The sequence below is a fragment of the Bombus affinis genome, chromosome 6, assembly GCF_024516045.1.
Source record: "Bombus affinis isolate iyBomAffi1 chromosome 6, iyBomAffi1.2, whole genome shotgun sequence".
NCBI lineage: Eukaryota > Metazoa > Arthropoda > Insecta > Hymenoptera > Apidae > Bombus > Bombus affinis.
The window spans coordinates 2,257,102-2,275,009 of NC_066349.1; the positions used below are offsets into that span (position 1 = coordinate 2,257,102).

Sequence of the window (17,908 nt, forward strand, 5' to 3'; positions counted from 1 at the left end):
TCTGGTATTAAGTATTCTATTTATAAATTGTTTATTCCGTACCACTGTATGTATATACAGCACAGTTATGTACAACATTTAATTACATTAATTCGTAATAAAAATACTGTAACGTGACATGTAAGTGCGATGAGAAAAAGTCGACAGACGCAAACGTAAAGTTAAGAGAATCGATCCTTACAGTGCCTCTCGTCGGTCCCATCGCCGCAATCGTCGATTCCGTTGCACTTCATTCCCTTCGTAATGCATCTATTGTTTCTGCGTGAAAGCCAATTCCATTGTTGCGTGACACAGACAGAAATATAATATTATAACGTCAGGCATTTATATACTCCGTTTAATGAGCCTAGCCAATAAGGATAGGGATCGTATTCAGAACCTTTAGATACTAGAGAAAAAGATATCGATGCATTGTATGTTATGTAATTAACCATCTGCTGTAACGCAAAATTTTTGAAATCGAGCTTCGTCCGGCCTTTCGATCCAGACAATGTACAGTCATTGCGCATGTCATACCCGAGAAATCAAAGGGGGCTCTAACAATTATTCACGTAAATCCTAAAATTCTGGATGGTAAACATTTGGAATCCGTTGCATTCATCGCGTGCTTAGCACACAGATGTTCTCTTTACCTCTACTGACTCTACACATTGAACGGAATACAGATACATTATCATCAACTTACTGGCACGTAAATTCGTGCTTATTGCACCGTCCTTGGCACCCGTGAGGTTCGTCAGATCCATCGAGGCAGTCTGGCAGGCTATCGCAGAAGCGAGCTCTCAATATGCACTGGCCGTTGCTGCACGTGAACTCGTTTTCCGATGGACACGCTGGCATCAAAAGAAACGTTGTTGCGGACGTATTACGCGACCGTGGTGCTAATCAAGCAAGCGTCGTATGCGATTTTCCATTCTTTTAGAAGCGCATCAAGGTATAGCGATTAAACGCGGCGACATTGCAATTTATGTCGTTCGAAAGCTCTGCCATAGTGAAAAGCAGGCTGTGTATGTGGTATGTACCATGAGAAAGGGATCGTAGTGCTTATGCGTGTGCGTGAAAGAGCATGCGGTGCATTTAGCGGTAATTGTGTATCGCATGCGGAAATCGTATGCGTATCAAATAAACGAGTATGTACTCACACCCACCGAGATTAAGACCTACGAAGAAGAACAGAAAAAAAGAAATTGAAAAAGACCTTAACCCAAAAAGAAAAAGGAAACGATAGTAACAGAAAAAGGGAGGAATAGGGAAATCATGTTAGCCGAAAGTGCGCGAATAATTCAATCAACAACGAACTATCTTTGTAAGAAAATCTCAAAGGGAATTATCCTAGGATTATCCATGAAGAGTCACATGGAAAAGAATATGTACATATGTTGGTAATTATTTCAACGAGTCGATAATTCGCGAACCAGCGGTGTACGCTTCTTGTGACCGTAACGAGTAGTTGCGCATATCTTACCTAAGGTGCAATTAATCTCGTCGGCCGCGTCCCAGCAATCTATCTTGCCGTCGCATCTCTTTTCCAGTGGAAGGCAGGAAGTCTCGTTACCGCACTGAAAATGCGTCTCCAGATCGCAGTCTGTAACAAGAAACGTAGCAGGCGTTTTATCGTTCGCGATCTTCTCATACGCAACGCGCCGTTTACCTAACGAGAACGCATCGTCTAAATACTTATATTCGATCAGCTCACGTTCCTTCAAAATCATCGAGCGTGCAACGCGCGTCGCTTTTTTACCGTCGTCAGATTATTCCATATCGCGACAAACGGATAAACTGAAGCCTCGCAAACTACGACAAAGCCCCGGGTAAAGCCGATAACAGAAGGAACGTCCTAAGTCGCGGAAAACTGGGCTAATGTCATATGCTATATGCGTGTACGTACTGCAATTGTGCTCGTCAGAATGGTCGTAACAATTCATATGCCCGTCGCAGTGCTTCTCGAGAGGGATGCACAGCGTGTTTAGGCAGGTCCACTCGTCATCCAGACAGTAATGTTCCATCTCGACGCACCTATTAAAATCGAGACGAGGCGAATTTTAAAAGAATACGTATGTAGGTGTACGCGAAGAAAAACGCGCACGAGCTACGCGATTAAACAGATGTTAGAACAATTTACCTACCTAAACGCGTCGACATCAAGACGATGACACTTTTGTTTGTTGATGAGACAAAAGCCGGCACATCCGGTTGGATCTTTGGGATCGAGAGGGATTCTGCAAGTCGGTGCTTCCTCGTCGACGAGAGCAACGCAAACCTCCTCTGGTAGACAGTCGTCGCAGTATCTGGTAGAATTGAGGCTGGACGGGCTCGTAGCTTCCGTTTCCGCTTCCGACGCTAGCGGAGCGCGACTCTCCGGAAATGACGAGCTACTATTTAAAAGAATACTTGCAGCGAGGGTGCTAGTGGCCGAGGGCTGCATCGGTGTCGTCGATGACACGGCCGACGCGTCGTTCTGTTCTTGTTCGCTGTTCGATCGACGTAGAAACGTTCCCGCGGCCAACACGTCGTCGTTCGACGATGAATCGTTCGTCGACGACTTTAGGTACTGTTGGATGATTTGCAGCTTCTCGGGTTCTGCTAAAAATCAGTTTTTGCAATTACCACGATTATGGCTGATACGACGATTAAAAGGAGGAAGCAAAGACGAACGAGAGCTTTTTAATGGATTTTCAACGACCACGGTCGAAGAACGAGCGAATCTCACATCGACGCTTGTCGACTAAAAATATCCGTTTAGTCGAGAAATAAACGTTCATCTACCGTTGTCGCGTCTCGGCTCGATCGTTGGTTTATAATAATGGAGCATAATAACGTGCTCGCTAAATGTCTCGCGAGCGCTTATTTCAGTGGTTAAATTCATTTGATCGCTACGATCGTTTTCCTCGGTGAAATAAAATCTCGATGCCGAGTGCTAGTAGCTTGTCTCCGTCGGTTCACTGTGAACGCGATCGTTCGTGCGTTTCAACGTTTCATGTTTCCTTGAGCCGGCTACGGGCGATTGCGATATTTTCACCTTACTTTCTGCTGCGTCGTATGTCTGTCTTTGTTGTTCTTAATTAGGAAAACGAAGAAAGATATATGGCGCAGCATCAAAGAGACGCTCGTCTGTATCCGGCCTTTTAACATGACGGATATCATGTAAGTATCGCGTACCACTCACCAAACGCGATGTACAGAGCAACAGCACCTATTCCTAAAAGTAGCAGCAACGCGATCAGCAGAAGAACGAGGGGCCTGGTACACCCGGAAGCCTCGAGAGGATGCGCCAGATGCAGAGTCCAGCCGTGTCTGTGCTTTCGAAGTCTGGCCGGATGCGGGGGTGGTTCTCCTCTGACACTTCGTCGTAGGTTAATGCGATTTTGGGAAGACGGGGTTTGCGTTCGCACTGGGAGGGAGTAGGCCCTCTGAAAAAGTAAGATCGAATCGTTCGATATTTATCGATTGTGTATATCGACTACGAAATCTTCCAGATAAAGTTGCTCGCGATTTACCTCAAATTCAGCCATCGGTACTGCATTCTCTTCGAACCGGTCACGCGGTTCTCCTCGCTAGATATATATTTGATAATAGCTTATCTGTTTTCCAATAGTATTTGAGCTTCTCAAGAGCAAATGAAGGCGTGACAGAAAATCTAGATACCGATTATAGTGAATTTTTTCGCAACAAGATCAACAGTCACTCGCGCGCGTTAACTCGAAGCAATTTTTCTCGGACGGATATCATTTTCTACCTTGCCAACCTTCGACGCGTTAAATATAACCGTGACGCTACCAAACCACATCTGCAATATTATGTATTATATCTTTTTTTTTATAAAGGCAAAACCGAAGAGTCGCGAATTACGTCGACTGTTTAAGAATAGGGAGCGTAAGCGGATGTCGTGCCTTCCGAGGCAGTGGTCCGCGTCCAACTGATTACCGTCCTCGATACCGGTCTACGTTAAACGCGACCCTTATTCCGCTTTCTTTCCAAGCACCGGTAAAATCACCGCGATCGATGCTCGAGCCTTCGATCGTATATCGTGTTGATTCGAAGCGCAACGTCCGACGAGGGAGAAGGTGTCGTGTCGCGTCGATTTCCTTTGCCCGTTCGCTTACGGAAGACTCACCACTTGTACACCACGCAGCGACACGCTGCCTGCCGGCCAACGATCATCGCGTCTGGCTATAGATAGACGTTTTCCACTTCCGTTCCGTTTTGTTCGTTTAGGGCGGACAAGCGCCAGACGCTCCGAAAGCAAAATGAACTCTCGTCTCGTCGAGGAAGCGATCATCGACAGGTCAAATTTCCCAGTTATTTATACGACGCGATCCGCGTCTGCCAATCCGTTCGATAGCTACATATACATCGAGCAGTAGCTAATCGCTGCGTGTTTTTTTCAATTTAACGTTGCAATCGTGCACGTCACACCGAGATTACGACTTTTTTCCTTCGAAACACGGGGCAAGGACGCGAAAAGAAATGACGAATGCGAATCATGAGATTGCAAACTATATATAGATATATCGTAAAACAACGAGGGATACTTCCTTCATGAATGGCGTGGCTTCTCTGTTTAGAATACAAATGAAATGGTCAAAAGACTTCATCGATCGTGCGATCAAAGCCGAGCTTCGTTCGACCATGGTGAATCGCGCGATTTTTCATTCTGTTTCGGTTTCAAATTACGCACATGAATGACTCACGGTTCCGATACGATGTGAAGGGAATAACGAACGAAAGATTCAAAATGCGCTCCGCATTTTAGCCGTGAACAATCATCGACGCTTGTCGACAGATAGAAATTCGTTGTGCGCAAAGTCTTCTCTCCCCTTTTTCTTCCCTTTCGACCCGTTATTTCCCGTACCTCAACCTGCCTATCTTTCAGTACATGGATACCCGTGCATTGTTTCATATATGTTGTTTAAATACAGGCGTATCTAAATGCACGTGTATTAATGTATCCGTATTTTGACCCTTGGGATTTTTCCCCACATTATTTCAGTAAATATATTGAAATACTCTAAACCTTTCATTAATTTCGCAATCTTTCAGATTTCTTAAATATCTATGTACTAAAAATCGCATTAATTAAAATACAGATACGTTAATACATGCCTATTTAAATACACATGAGATAGTGCACGGGTATCCATGTACTAAACATGTACGGATGGAGGTAGGGTTTACGTACAATAGGTATATAAGTAACAGGTGTATTTACATAATCACGATCTCTGCTTTTAACGTTAATGAACTAACAAATTAATCTCGCAGTTGAAAAACAGCATCAACACAATAAAGATCGAGAAGGAGAATCGTTTTCACTCATTCGTTACGCAAAATTAATAAATACATATTTATACTGGGTTATGATGAAATTTATGTCTGCTTGGGGTACTACTTCTTTCACTCCTAGATATATAAATCTCTACCAAATAATACAGCGATATATTTGTGGCTAAACAAAGTCATCTGAGATTCGCAAAAACTGTTTTACATATAATGTGTAAAGAAGCAGAGAAAAGTTTTTCTCAAAGGGAAAATTTATTCTTTTATTGCACTATTATTACAATTATTTACTAGACATCCTTTTTGAAAAAGAATTTTTTTGAAAAAGAATTCTGAAAGGTGTTTTCGTGAAAAGGACTTTCTCTAAAAATTACTTTCCCTGAAATTCCTGAAAAAGATTTGAGTTTCCCAAATGTTATTACCGGGACAGCGCGAACGCAGTCCCGACTATCAAAAATTATACGCCCGAGATACCCACATTAGGGGTATTCGCAAGGGTCAGCCTAACCGTAGTGCAATGGAAAAGCCTCGCCCTGGAGGAACCGCCTTCTTGATCACGGTAACCTCTGCGCCAGGTAAGTATGATTTCCTCTGCTTCAAATCCCAATTTATCCCAACTAACGATCGAGATCGCAAGCGAGAAACTGCTACTTCTCGTCGCCATCTAGTGGCCAGTCGAATTTTAAGCCGTGCATCGAGGCAATGGTTCTCAACCTATTTCCGTACTGCTGGCAATGGTGCTCAACTTATCCGCGCGCGTAAACGAAATCGATATCTCGCATTAATCGAAATAAGTTTAAAATTCCCATAATCTGGAGGCGCGAATATGTAGATTTCCAAAGATGAATATCGAAGGCGTTGACAAGTGAATGGTTTGTAGACCAAAGTGGTTATATATAACTCCACCTTTTTTAAATATTTTAAATTTTACTACCAAAACATTTGATTAATGTTTATCTTATGTGCAGTGCCTACAAAAAGTATTTCCCTAATTTTCCACTGGAACGTCATTTTATCAGGTACTCGTCGTATTAAATTCTTGTAGTAGTAGTCGTAAAGTTAATAAATGATACGAAATTTGATACATTTGGATCTAATTAAGTGGCACATAAATGTTATAATTAATACAATATTGTGCAAATATTTATTGTAGCTACTGTAATTTTCTCCACTTCTTGTTCTGCGGAGTTAATTAATTTGACAAATGAACGACTCAAATGGTTTCGAACGACACTCACCTGAAACGAACCGTGTTCCTTGGCGTCAGTGAAAAGCATCGACGCCCCCTTGGCGTACCAACGATCCTGCGAATATATGGAGTTCACTCTCATACCCGGCCGGTTCTTTCCCGAGCCGATCAAAGCGTTGTCCTCGTTGATCTCCGCCAAATCGACGAGATTCGCGCATCCGCTTCGCTCGTTTCTGATCAGCTTCACCGTGCTCGCTGGGGATCCGCCGACTTTCTCAGAAATCGTGAATACCGAGGGTGAATTGGTAGCCGGCATCGCGAACTCGTCCGGCTTCCTGTTCGGGCAGCACACAGGTAGCATGGTGAAATTGCGTGGATCGAGGATAGTTTGCGAATCGTTCGAACCCGATATTTGCAGACGCTGTTGTTGCTCGTTGTTCCTGTTTTTTCTCAGAATCGTTCCGCTCTCTTTGTCAGCGACTTGGTGGTGTTGGTCATTGCTAGACGCGGCAGCTTTGCTTCGACAATGCTTGCAATCCTTCTTCCTGCGCTTTTTACTGGGTCTGCATTCGGATTGAAGCGTGATAGACTGCGCTCGAGACGAGAAAGCGTCGTCGGTGAAGGCGACGATATCGGCATTCCACGTCGCAACTTCCGTATCCTCTCGGCGACCGTCGATTCTCTTTCCATTTGTCCCACGAATGGAGCAGCTACCGAGGGAAGAATCCAACCCGGTGCCACGTCGAAACGGTAACGTTAAATTACGACGGAAAGTTCCAGCGATCTCTTCTCTATCCAATGATCTCGTTGTAGGGCTTTTGCAGACGTATTCGATCGCGTTCAAAGGTCGCCGAATTGCTTGATCTTGGCCGATCATAACTCCGGAATGCTTCGAGGGATTCTCTACACCGGGCAGAATGTCCTCGTACACATGGCCATCCGCGTTCGACACCGGGTCATCGGGCGATAGCTCGTTTCCAGACGTATCGAACGAGAACGTATGCGAATCGTGGCGAAACTCTCGCGAAGATATCGGCGTTTCTTCGCTTCTTGGCTGCTGGTGCTCCTCCTCGAAACCTTGGTTCTCCATCTACATAGGAAAAAAAGACGAATACTGTTAACCTGCGTCTTCATTGAAGCAACAACGAAGAACTTTTTGTTGCCTATTGTTGCTGCATGTTCGAAATATGTAGTGCCCAACAAATATCAATTTGTGGAAACATTTTGTCCTCACTGAAGCAACGTAATCGAAGGAATATTTGGGTTTTGTGCCAATTTTCAGGGACGTTCATTTCTGTCGTAATCTGTTGCTGCGTGCTTTTTTATTTTTCTTTCATCTCTGCCGCTCCGGACGGAAACAGGTAATAAGCAACAACTTTTTTTACTGGCAACAGAAACGTGAAGAAACATGGAACGCGTAATGTTGCACAACGACCAGCAACATTTTCAAGAAACATTCAGGTAACGGAAAGTTCCTCGTTGTTGCTTCAGTGAGGGTGCTGCTTTGGACGATATCAGCGAGTCGATATACGATGGACTTTCGATTTGCAAGTTCGATCACGCGCGTCGTCCTATCATGAATATTATTAACTGATTTACTCGTTTGGTTTCGACGAATAGGTTGATCGATTCGTGACAATTCGTACTCTCTACGAAAGGACGCCGTGTCCAGAGTTAATGAAATGTTTCGTGGGTCGTGTTGACCCTGCGTTCGCCAATTATCGTGTCCTCGATGAGCACCGCGTCGCGCGCTGCTCCATTTTTTCCACCAGATAGCTCGCTTGGGGAAACCAACTGACCACTTGTCCATCGAATTTTTCGTTCATCGAATGAGGATAAAGAAACCTCCTCACGATCGTTGAATTGCGTCGGTATCGCGATCAATTGTCATTAAAGCATATTATTTTATTGTAATTTTAGAACACAGAATTCTATTTTACGAGGGCAACGAATAAACGCGATATAGGAATATCTGTAAACAGGCGATTTTTACTAATACCGATGAAAAGTATCTGGTGTAAAATTACTAATACTCATACGCAAGTTGCAATTCTAAACTTTCTTTTCGCTATAGCCGTATATATTTCGTCGCGACCCTTCGTCGTCCCTTCGTTGCTTCGCACCGCTTTCCAGTTTCGAACACTGTTTTCTCCGTCTTCAAAATAATCCATGATTCATTTCCTCGACATCGTGTATCGATGGGTAGATTTGTCTTTCGGACAAATTACGAAACGCAGACGTTCGATCATGGGGGAAACTGTAGGCAGTACGTTTGGAGCGACAATTAACGATCAGCAATCTTCGAAGTTAAGTAAATAGCGCGAGGGGCCGTAAATTGAACGGCGAAAGCGTCACGCGGAAAAAGAGAGTTGCGACGAACGAGGGAGCGGAATTAAGCGTCTCGTTGGGGAGCATCCCGACGATTGTCGCAATTATCGCGACTTGACTCTCCGATTGATCCCGTCAAGCTCCTGACGTCATCGACCTCGTGGATCTTCGGTGGATCTTCTACGATCGTTCCATCCGCGAACGCATACCGTATCGTTCTCATCTCGACCCGACTCCACTCGACTCGATGATGCCTTTCATTGCCCTGCTTTTACCGGACCAATTTCGACGCATTCTTCTCCACGCGGCAACTTCCCATGAAGCGCAACCTATAAAGAATCTGGCGATGGTATCGCGAGTGAAAGGAAATGTTCGAATCGGTGTGACGAATGTAGCGGGAGGCAATAAAATCAGGAAGCGGCAAACCGAGACTCCCAAGGAAGATCGACCGATCGACAGTTCGGTTGTAGTTACGACGCCTGCGAATCGACGCAGTTAATCTCCGGTTTTCTTATTAGGGACGGAATCAAACGCCAGAATCCACGGCTAATTCCGTGTATCTATCGACTCAGATCGTGAGTCAACGGTGTGTCCATGGTGACGCATTGCTCGTGCCTAACAGGATCGCGTACAGCCGGTTACGCGTTAACAAAAGGAAAACGCGTTTTCCTTCGAGTCATCGAATGCCGCGAAAAGAATCTCCGATGTTCAGCGAACGCGAGGATGACTCGAGTTCCTATCACGCGGAACCGCGTTCACAAACGCGAGAAAAAAATTCTACGACAAGAAGGACGAACCGTTACCTTTTTTCTTTCGCGCGTTCTTCGAAATGACCTTTGACGAGTTACTTTTTATTAAATTTCCTACATCCGACGTACGATTCTCGCTCCACAAGGAGAGGAAATTCTTCTACCTGCAGATAATTTTCAAGACTTGCTGCCAAATATGATGGTTCGATACACCTTAGGGCGTATACCATAATCATTTATTCTTAGCTCGTGCTTAAATTTCTATATATACCGTGTCTTTTCCTCTCCTTCTTTTTTTTTGGATATATATACGTATACCTTTCCCATACGTTATATATTTTTGTACTAAACAATTTATCCCGTAAATAAATGAACGAATGAGTAAATGATACACGATGATGCCATTTAAGATCCACGTATCGATTTCTGTTTAAACGATACGACTAAGGTCAACGAAGGGGTGGAATGTTTAACCGTTTTTGCCCGATGAAGAGGAACAAAAGAAGAGAAAGGGAGGAAGGAGCAAAGGCGTCAATCGGTCAGTCGAGCCGACCGGTAGCTAATTAGTTCTCATCTACGCTTCTAAGGCTGCCCTCTCTTCTTACGTTGCACCGTTCTGTTCATCGTGCGCTCAATTAGAGGTTAACCAATTAACGAACGTACGGATCTGCAAAGGGTTGAGGCACAGCTGGCGCCAAACCCCTTTGCGCTTCGGTTCCTTCCGGCGATCAACGATACCGATTCTACCGAATACGCGAGGCATTTTCCGCTCTCTTTACACACGGAAAGAAAAGGAAAAGAAAACTCGAAATAAAGGAGTCGTCTTCGCGTTAGTAAGTGGAGGTCTCGGAAACCAGTAAAAGATGCTGGTTCCTCGATGAATTCGTTCCACTTCAGCGTATGCCGTAATTGGTTCGGTCGATGATTAATCGAGACCCGATTTCGACAGTTAGGTTCGCGCGTAGACAATCGGGAATGAAAGCGCACGAGACTGCACGTGTGTCGTTCTGCAGGGTAGCCACAATTAGTCACGTTGCGAAGACGCGTGCGATCATTTGCTCGTAAATACGGCGTCGAGGGTCCTTTCCACGTCGTCGAAGCAGTGCAGCTATCTGCAACCTTTTTCATCTCGTAACACACATAATCTAATTACTAAAATTCTACGAAGCACTAAAAAATGTATTATACATATTTGGTTCGCGACAGGACATTCACACCGAATGACTATCGTTGTTTTTATTTGACGATCTAAAGGAGAAGGGATCAGTGCCCCTGAGTACATAATCGGGTATCGCATGTTTTAAAAATTCTGGAGGCACGATGCGCCGCTTGAAAATCGCGGACGTAAAGTAATACGGGAATTTCGCAAAAGATCGCATTGGAAAAGTTGCGTGTACTACGGTCTTGGAACGAAAAGAACGATCGTTGGACGATCCAGACAGAGCGTACCGCGTCGGAAGAAATAATGGAATCGGGCAGCAGCTCGGAAATTGTTCGACCGAGAAGACCGGTTGTTTGGCCGCACGTGCGGTGCCATATGTCGATGCACGAGCTGTACACCGTGGGCGAACGTTACGCACCGATCAACGTCGCAGGTTACGTTGTCGATTGCGACCGATGATCGAGGATATTTCGAACGAATGCATCGCGCTGAATCGGCCGCTATACCAGCGAGCTGTTTCGCGATCGAAAGCGCCAACGGCTATCGATGTAATCGTGACCTGTTTTGCGCTATTAGCATTTCCACGCAATCCAAACTTGAATTCTTCAAGGAAAGGATCGCTATGACCTGCCACGTATTTTCCCGCATTCGTTTCGAATTCTTTCTACGAGGAGCGGATGTTAAGGATATTTTACACGTAACCGACGAATAGCCGGCTAACGGATAGAAAGTGGAACGGACAGCGTGCCTTTCGCGAACGAAGATAAAGAAACCTGGTAGGGCAGAATGTTAAACGCTCCGTGTCGTACCAAGGGTAACTGCGAACGAAGTCGTCACGGTGAGGAACACGAAAAAAGAGAAAGAAAGAGGAAAATCAAAGAGGACGAACGATGTTGGAACCGATCATCCGAGGATCGCGTTCGAAAGAATGGAAGAAGGCACTGCCAACCAATGGGATACACTCCTTGGAATCATCGCGGCAGATTCTTTGGCAACGACACTCGGCGTTACTCGGTGACACTCGTCCCGATTCCTCGTTGTTGTTCCATTCTCGTGTAACGCGATAACGAGGAAGCATCAATGCTGCATTATGCGAGAACGAGGCAGACATCGTACAGCCACGATTCGTTCAGATTTTTCAAGAAGGAATTACGACATAGATAAGCTCGTTTCTGCGGCACCAGATCACGACTATTAATTATACGTTTCGTTGGTCGCTTATTATCCCGCCTGTCTTCGTATTTGCTTCACCAATTCGTAGACGTCGATTGGACGAACCACCGTTAGATACCAAAGCTCCTCCGCGAAATACGAAGCATCCCTCCGCGGAGGCAACCGCTATGTTTTTCCGTTCGCCATGCAACCATCGTAACCACCGTAGCGAGAAAGGAGAAGCTAGAAGGGAGAAAAACGAAAGAACAAACGCCTCTTTGGTGAATCATCGTAGCTGAACTGCGTGGGAAACGGTGAAACACGTGAAAATACGCAACGACTAACGAACACAGAAAAACCAGCGACCCGATATGTTAATGCGTTCGATAACAACGCATTCGACGCATCGATTACGTGGACAGTTGCGATATCCTATCCACGGAAACTGGAACGTTCTTAATGAACCGAAATTCTTTCGCGCGCATTTCATTCAGTTCGCGTCTGCGCGTTTCCCCATCCTATCACATGTCGCCCCATTCTCTCCGAGGAAATTTCAAAATTATTCGTGACGTGGCTTCGTAATTGCAAGATTTGTGGTTCGCAACGATGCGGTTCGAACGGTTTGCGTTTAAATCGCAATCAAGTTATTAATGGTTGGAACGTGGTTGAAACTGATTTACACGGTGGTCCGCAGCCTTCGTCTAAATCTAAATTATCGGTTTGACAGCCAGGCATCGCGAAACCAGACGCGCCGTTAATTAAATCATTACGTCATGAAACCGTACATGATTTTGTACGGGAAGCGAGTACTATGATTCCAACTTCGTATAGTCTGTATCACACCCCTTCTCACGACCATCTCGCAACCCTTCTCGATAGGGGATGTAGCTCAGTGGTAGAGCGTTCGCTTTGCATGTGAAAGGCCCGGGTTCGATCCCCGGCATCTCCAACTTTTTTCTCGCTTCTGTTATATTTATTGGTTTTATACGGTGGTATTATGCTTGCCCTCGATTCGTCCATATCGTACTGGAAGCCACAGGCTATATCGTTCGCCGCTAAATTAATTGCTTTTCAACTAGGAAATGAATGGTCGGCAATGTGCCGTGGTACAAAGGAATTATATAATACGTTACGTTTCGAAGGAAAATTAAGAGCAAGCCTGTTCGAAGGAGAGGAAGTCGATACCAGTTTATTATTATTAACGATTATTTTTATCTCGTTGAGTCGGCAGCCATGTCAAAGCTATTTTATTCTCTCGTCGAATTAAGATTCCGTTTAAAACCAACGAGCATGCGAACAGTTGGAGGCTCGGCTTATTACACCCCTAATAAGTGCTGTACAACGCGTCGATTATCCGGTAAGTATAGGGTCGAAAGCTAGAGGATATTGGCGGTGAGAGTTGGCCGATGACTGCACGTCACTGGCATGCACACAGTCGTAATTTATCCAGTCGGCTATAATAGCCAACTCTGGATCTCTGTATATACCAACACAGTCATGAGTATCGTATCTTTTCTTCCTCGACTCCCTTTGCCACGAGCAACGCGAATAAATCATCAAATTCATAGCTGACCCTACCCCCATTTCCGACCATCCCGAAGAAATCTTCGCGGAACGTAGAAACGAGGTACCCGAGTCTCGATTCGTTCGAATGGCCGAACCTTGCACCGTCCCTTAGGAAACTCGTTTGAGTCGACAGCGACCGACTACATTGCCAATTCCACGTTTACCATCGGTTATCGAACAAATGAAATTGAGTTCGACTATGAAACGGTGCGATTCGAAGGCGTAACGAGCAAATTGAAATTATCGTTGCGTTAATAACGATTACGACAACTACGAGGACGAGGTCGAGACGGAAGAAGGATAGGTTTCGTGACGGAATCGCCTGATATCTTCGTTCTTGCACGAAGACTAGAGAATGAGCCAAGATTATCACGCCAATTAGCAAGCGCTTCCAGACGTGAGTTTCTAACGACGCTACGATTTCAACCTTTCGATCCGCCTTTATCCGTAAACTATAAACTAGGTGCTTTCCACGGCAAATAGCGCAAGAAGAACGTTTCTGAAAAATAACGATTGCGAACTGATGCAACTAAATTTCGATAGACTCCAGATTCTTCCATGTTCGAAGCGTTTCACGAGGTTACCCGATTCGCCGTGACACCAGCAGGAAGCTGTTTTGATCGCAGCCAAAGATATAAATACACCGAGTACGAGCGACTAGAGCTGAATTGGCCGCACAGAGACAGCACTGCTTCCCGACCTTACCTCATACTCGGTGATCGCAAGATAATTCGTTCGGCGGTACTTCTTTGCGAACCACATGATCTCTTATCACGCGATGCACGATGACTACAAGGTGCGTAATCTATTTCGGCGACGCTAATCGCGAAGATGCGAATAGACTGATTTAGCGCCGGAGACGCTTCTCTTGTTTAAAGCCACGCATGGGATTTGCGTATGCATTGCTCGGACAAAGGAATTCGCCGAGAGAATAGAAAGTGAGATCCACGAGTTTTCCTCGGTTGTCGAGGAGCATGCGTCAACATTAGAGTTGACGAGAAGGATTCTTAGGGTAATGGCCAATGGGTTCGAGAATGTCGGGCGTGCATAGTAGCAGGGTAAAAGAAAAGAAGAAAAAAAGAAGAGGAGAGAAGGGAAAGAAGAAAAGAGAGACGACCAGCTGACAATGGGACGAAAGAAAACGTTCCGCTCGGCCGCGCTTCGCTAACCGAGGCGAGGGTTACGCGTTCGCTTTTATTTACACCTGGCGCGTACGCGTACGCGGCTTGGCACCCACGCAATGCTGACTCGTACACCGACTATGCCTGCACCCGTTCCGTTCGCCCAATTTTTCTTCATTTAAACCTATCGAATCCTAACCGTGTCATCCTAACCGACAAGCCACTCCTCCTTCAGCGATGCCGCTGGTCCGTCGCATCGGCAAACGCAAAGTGAAACAACGAGACTCGCGTGGTCTTTCGATTCAATATCGCTAGATATTCGATGTGGCTAGATGAACTTTCAACCGAGTTAGGCGGGTATATCGCAAGCAGTTACAACTGACGCGGTATAAATAGGTTGGCGTCGGTGAGCCAAATCCAGGAAAAGTTCGTGGTGGTTCGGCTGACTCCCAGCGGAAACGGGATACGCGGCGTTGTTTTCGCTTTTATCTTTCATATCGTTTTTCTATTCGCGATACTTTCCTAATCCTATCGAGTACCTATGTCCGGTCGACATTAGGCTTCATATGTAATAGTGGAACATGGTGTAACATACAATGTGTATACAGTCGGAGACAAAAATTAGTAGGACAGGTGTTCATAGTGGAAGTACGTATCAACGAAGTTTAATCCAAACTAGTACTAGTGTTATTACATAAATTCTTATACTGCACAGATTATTTAGTAAGTAACTGTAATTATTATTTATATTTTTATATAAACAAGGCGTGTGTAACGAAACTTCGTTGATACCTATTTTCACTACCTGTTCACTTACATTTTTATCCCAGAATGTATATCCAGCCATGTACGTACAAATGTTATTGTATAAGTTCGCTGCTAAAATATTGAAGTAGCGAAATACTGTACTATACCGACTTGACGATGGTGACTGACAAAATCAGCGCGGACTAACTGCAACGAAAGTTCGTAAATATCGTGGACCGCGAGAACTTAACGCTTCGGGAAATCTTTCGAAACGTAATTTTTCGATGTTCCAAATACTCTGCGACTTTTTAATTCCAGTTGACTCGTGTGAATTTTCAAAGGCGAATTAACGTGGAATGTTAACGAGGCGTTCAGGCTACGAGTGCACGGTGCTCGTCCGATGTACTCGAAACGCTCGAGTGTACGCCGTTCCCAACAATGAACGAACTTCTTTGTTCGAGAAGACGATCACCAACTAGTGCGCGATCGCTGTCAAGTCCTCGACTACGACAAAAGCTAACTGTAATCCCTTATCGTACTGTAACGATCGATTCGACGTTACATCGCGGTTAGCTTTGTGCAGAATGAAGCGTGACGCAATTTACGCTTAGATCGAATTTTTGCGTTTACGACTCGGCTAGCGAAACGGTCGACCAGTCAATTCAACGAACGGAGATCGTGAGACCGAGATACCGTCCTATATCTGTGTTCCATGTTACGATTTAACTAAACGATCGACCACTCGTTTTTGTCAACAAGAAAATATACCATTTTTTTGAAGGTTAGGTCTTGTCCTTTGCAACCGATTTCTGGGTTGTTAGAGGTAGTAAAATCGGACCCGAATCGTTTTCGAGGGATATGAAATAAGGAAACAAAGAAACGCGGGAAACTCGATCATACGTGTGTTTAAAGCACTCGGGACGAACTAAATCCTCCTGCTGCTAGTGATACTATACGCGAATGCGCATACAATATGCATAAGCCGTGCTAGTTTGCGAACAGCCGCATGCACAAACGGAGAAAATAATCGTTCGCCGGGAAAACATATCGAATAAAGTATAAACATTTCTGAATGATTCAGCGATGTTTGGAAACGAGGAAATATAAATCTATCTATCGTCAAGGTAGCATAAGCAACTTTCCTCTGTTTAACAATTCTTTCCAATAGCAGGAACTGTACAGTCGTGTTATTTCCCGGAAGTACGACGAGATTAATGTACTGAGCAAAATATGAATTGGCAACGCACACTTTGTCGAATGAATGAAACGAGAGAATGAACGAATACAATTATTGAACGTTTCGACGTTTCGTATTTACTTTGCATCGTTGAAACATGTGACATAAACATTTTCGGTAAGTAAAAACGCTTTTTAACGAATGCCACTGTCATGGAATTCAATCTATCGCTATATAAAACTGTTTGTATTCACCTTTGGTTTGTTACGGTAATCTCATATTCCCCGAAAGTGATCTTTCAGTGGAGAGGATAAAGACAAGGCAGCATATTCTAAATACTTTGAGGAAGTTTCGAATCCACTGGGCTAATCGATCGGTAACTCGTCGATCATCGTTACTGTTCACATCCATAAAACGTCACATGTTGATCCCACGCGCGTTCTCCACTCCGACAACGTGTAGCCGTACTCAGCGCGCACTTACCACGCATCGACGCTTACACACCAAATGCCGCGCGCACTGTGAATGACGCGCGATGCGATATGCTAGCCTGCTAGTCCTATGGTTGTCAGGTATACAAGCCATAGTAACCAATCACCACTCAGCCATTCGTTTAGATAACCAATCAGGTTTACAGAATTTTTTACACGTAACAACTTAACAAATCGAAGAATAATTTATCAATACACATGTATCTGTATTTTAAAAATTTTCCGTGTCAAATTATCAAACGACTTTTCTATCGATTAACCGAAGACTTTAACTAATATTTTTTCGACAACAATCACTTTAGCCATCTTTTTCTTGCTAAGTTGCGAAACTTAGATTCAAATTTGTATATAAACGTGTTCAAACGTCGAAAATTTTAATTAAATTCCAAATTATCAAAATGTTTAAAGATTATCGAGATAACGAGTTACCGATTGGAGGTATGTAATCGTGCACCGACGGATTCGTGTGTAGTGAATCGATAATGTCGCATGTGACATGAAAATGATAAGGGGGTGGCAACCCTTTCGCGGGATGCAGAAATCAAAAATAATAGTTACTTCTAAAATTTTTATAAATAAAGTCATTGACGAAAAGGTAATTTTTGTTTAAACGGAAGACAGATGATTCTAAAGAAATTTATCAAAAAATTAAATATAAATTTTTAAGTGTTCTGATTACAAATAACCATTATAAATGATTAAAATGATTAAAATTTTTTTTGATTACCGATAACCATAGTCCAAAGTAGAAACGCATTTTTACACAGCTTGCACTTTGAGATAAATTTACATGATTTTCTTCTATTAATTATTATCGTGCTATTTATGAATCATTGTGACTTATTGCTACTACAATGTTTATAAATTAAAAACGTAGGGAATATTAAGCTTTTTCCAACAAAAAATACACGCTCGGGAAAATATTGAGCGGCAAAAATCATAAAACTCA

At 44.0% G+C, this 17,908-nt stretch overlaps 1 protein-coding gene and 2 non-coding genes across 5 annotated transcripts; 1 reads left to right on the plus strand and 2 right to left on the minus strand.

Annotated features, from left to right (window-relative positions):
* Nucleotides 1–7: 7 nt before the first annotated feature.
* On the minus strand, nt 8–17,005 carry LOC126917123 (low-density lipoprotein receptor-related protein 2-like). Of its 3 annotated transcripts, none has more exons than XM_050723647.1 (9): nt 16,723–17,005; nt 6,516–7,556; nt 3,167–3,410; nt 2,127–2,583; nt 1,889–2,016; nt 1,466–1,585; nt 1,149–1,160; nt 686–881; nt 8–258 (listed from the first exon to the last, which is right to left on the minus strand). In XM_050723647.1, exons 2-9 carry the CDS (start codon nt 7,554–7,556, stop codon nt 162–164), a joined length of 2,295 nt encoding a protein of 764 aa, XP_050579604.1. In that variant the 5' UTR covers nt 16,723–17,005; the 3' UTR covers nt 8–161. The 3 variants fall into 3 exon arrangements, with proteins under 3 accessions (XP_050579604.1, XP_050579605.1, XP_050579606.1); XM_050723648.1 differs by lacking the exon at nt 16,723–17,005 and adding an exon at nt 15,459–16,635; XM_050723649.1 differs by lacking the exons at nt 6,516–7,556; nt 16,723–17,005 and adding exons at nt 3,498–3,554; nt 4,115–5,545.
* Nucleotides 5,698–5,860, minus strand: LOC126918136 (U1 spliceosomal RNA). Its single transcript, XR_007711242.1, has one exon. It is a non-coding gene; the product is annotated as a U1 spliceosomal RNA (small nuclear RNA).
* Nucleotides 12,736–12,806, plus strand: Trnaa-ugc (transfer RNA alanine (anticodon UGC)). Its single transcript has one exon. It is a non-coding gene; the product is annotated as a tRNA-Ala (tRNA).
* Nucleotides 17,006–17,908: the final 903 nt, after the last annotated feature.

What these genes read in the sequence shown, in the direction of transcription:
- LOC126917123 (XM_050723647.1), bottom strand. Translation starts at nt 7,556, where the DNA reads ATGGAGAACCAAGGTTTCGAGGAGGAGCACCAGCAGCCAAGAAGCGAA. An exon ending in AGGAACACGGTTCGTTTCAG is followed by an intron (nt 3,411 to 6,515) that starts GTGAGTGTCGTT and finishes TTACTTTTTCAG; the next exon opens with AGGGCCTACTCCCTCCCAGT. An exon ending in AAGCACGAATTTACGTGCCA is followed by an intron (nt 259 to 685) that starts GTAAGTTGATGA and finishes GCTTTCACGCAG; the next exon opens with AAACAATAGATGCATTACGA.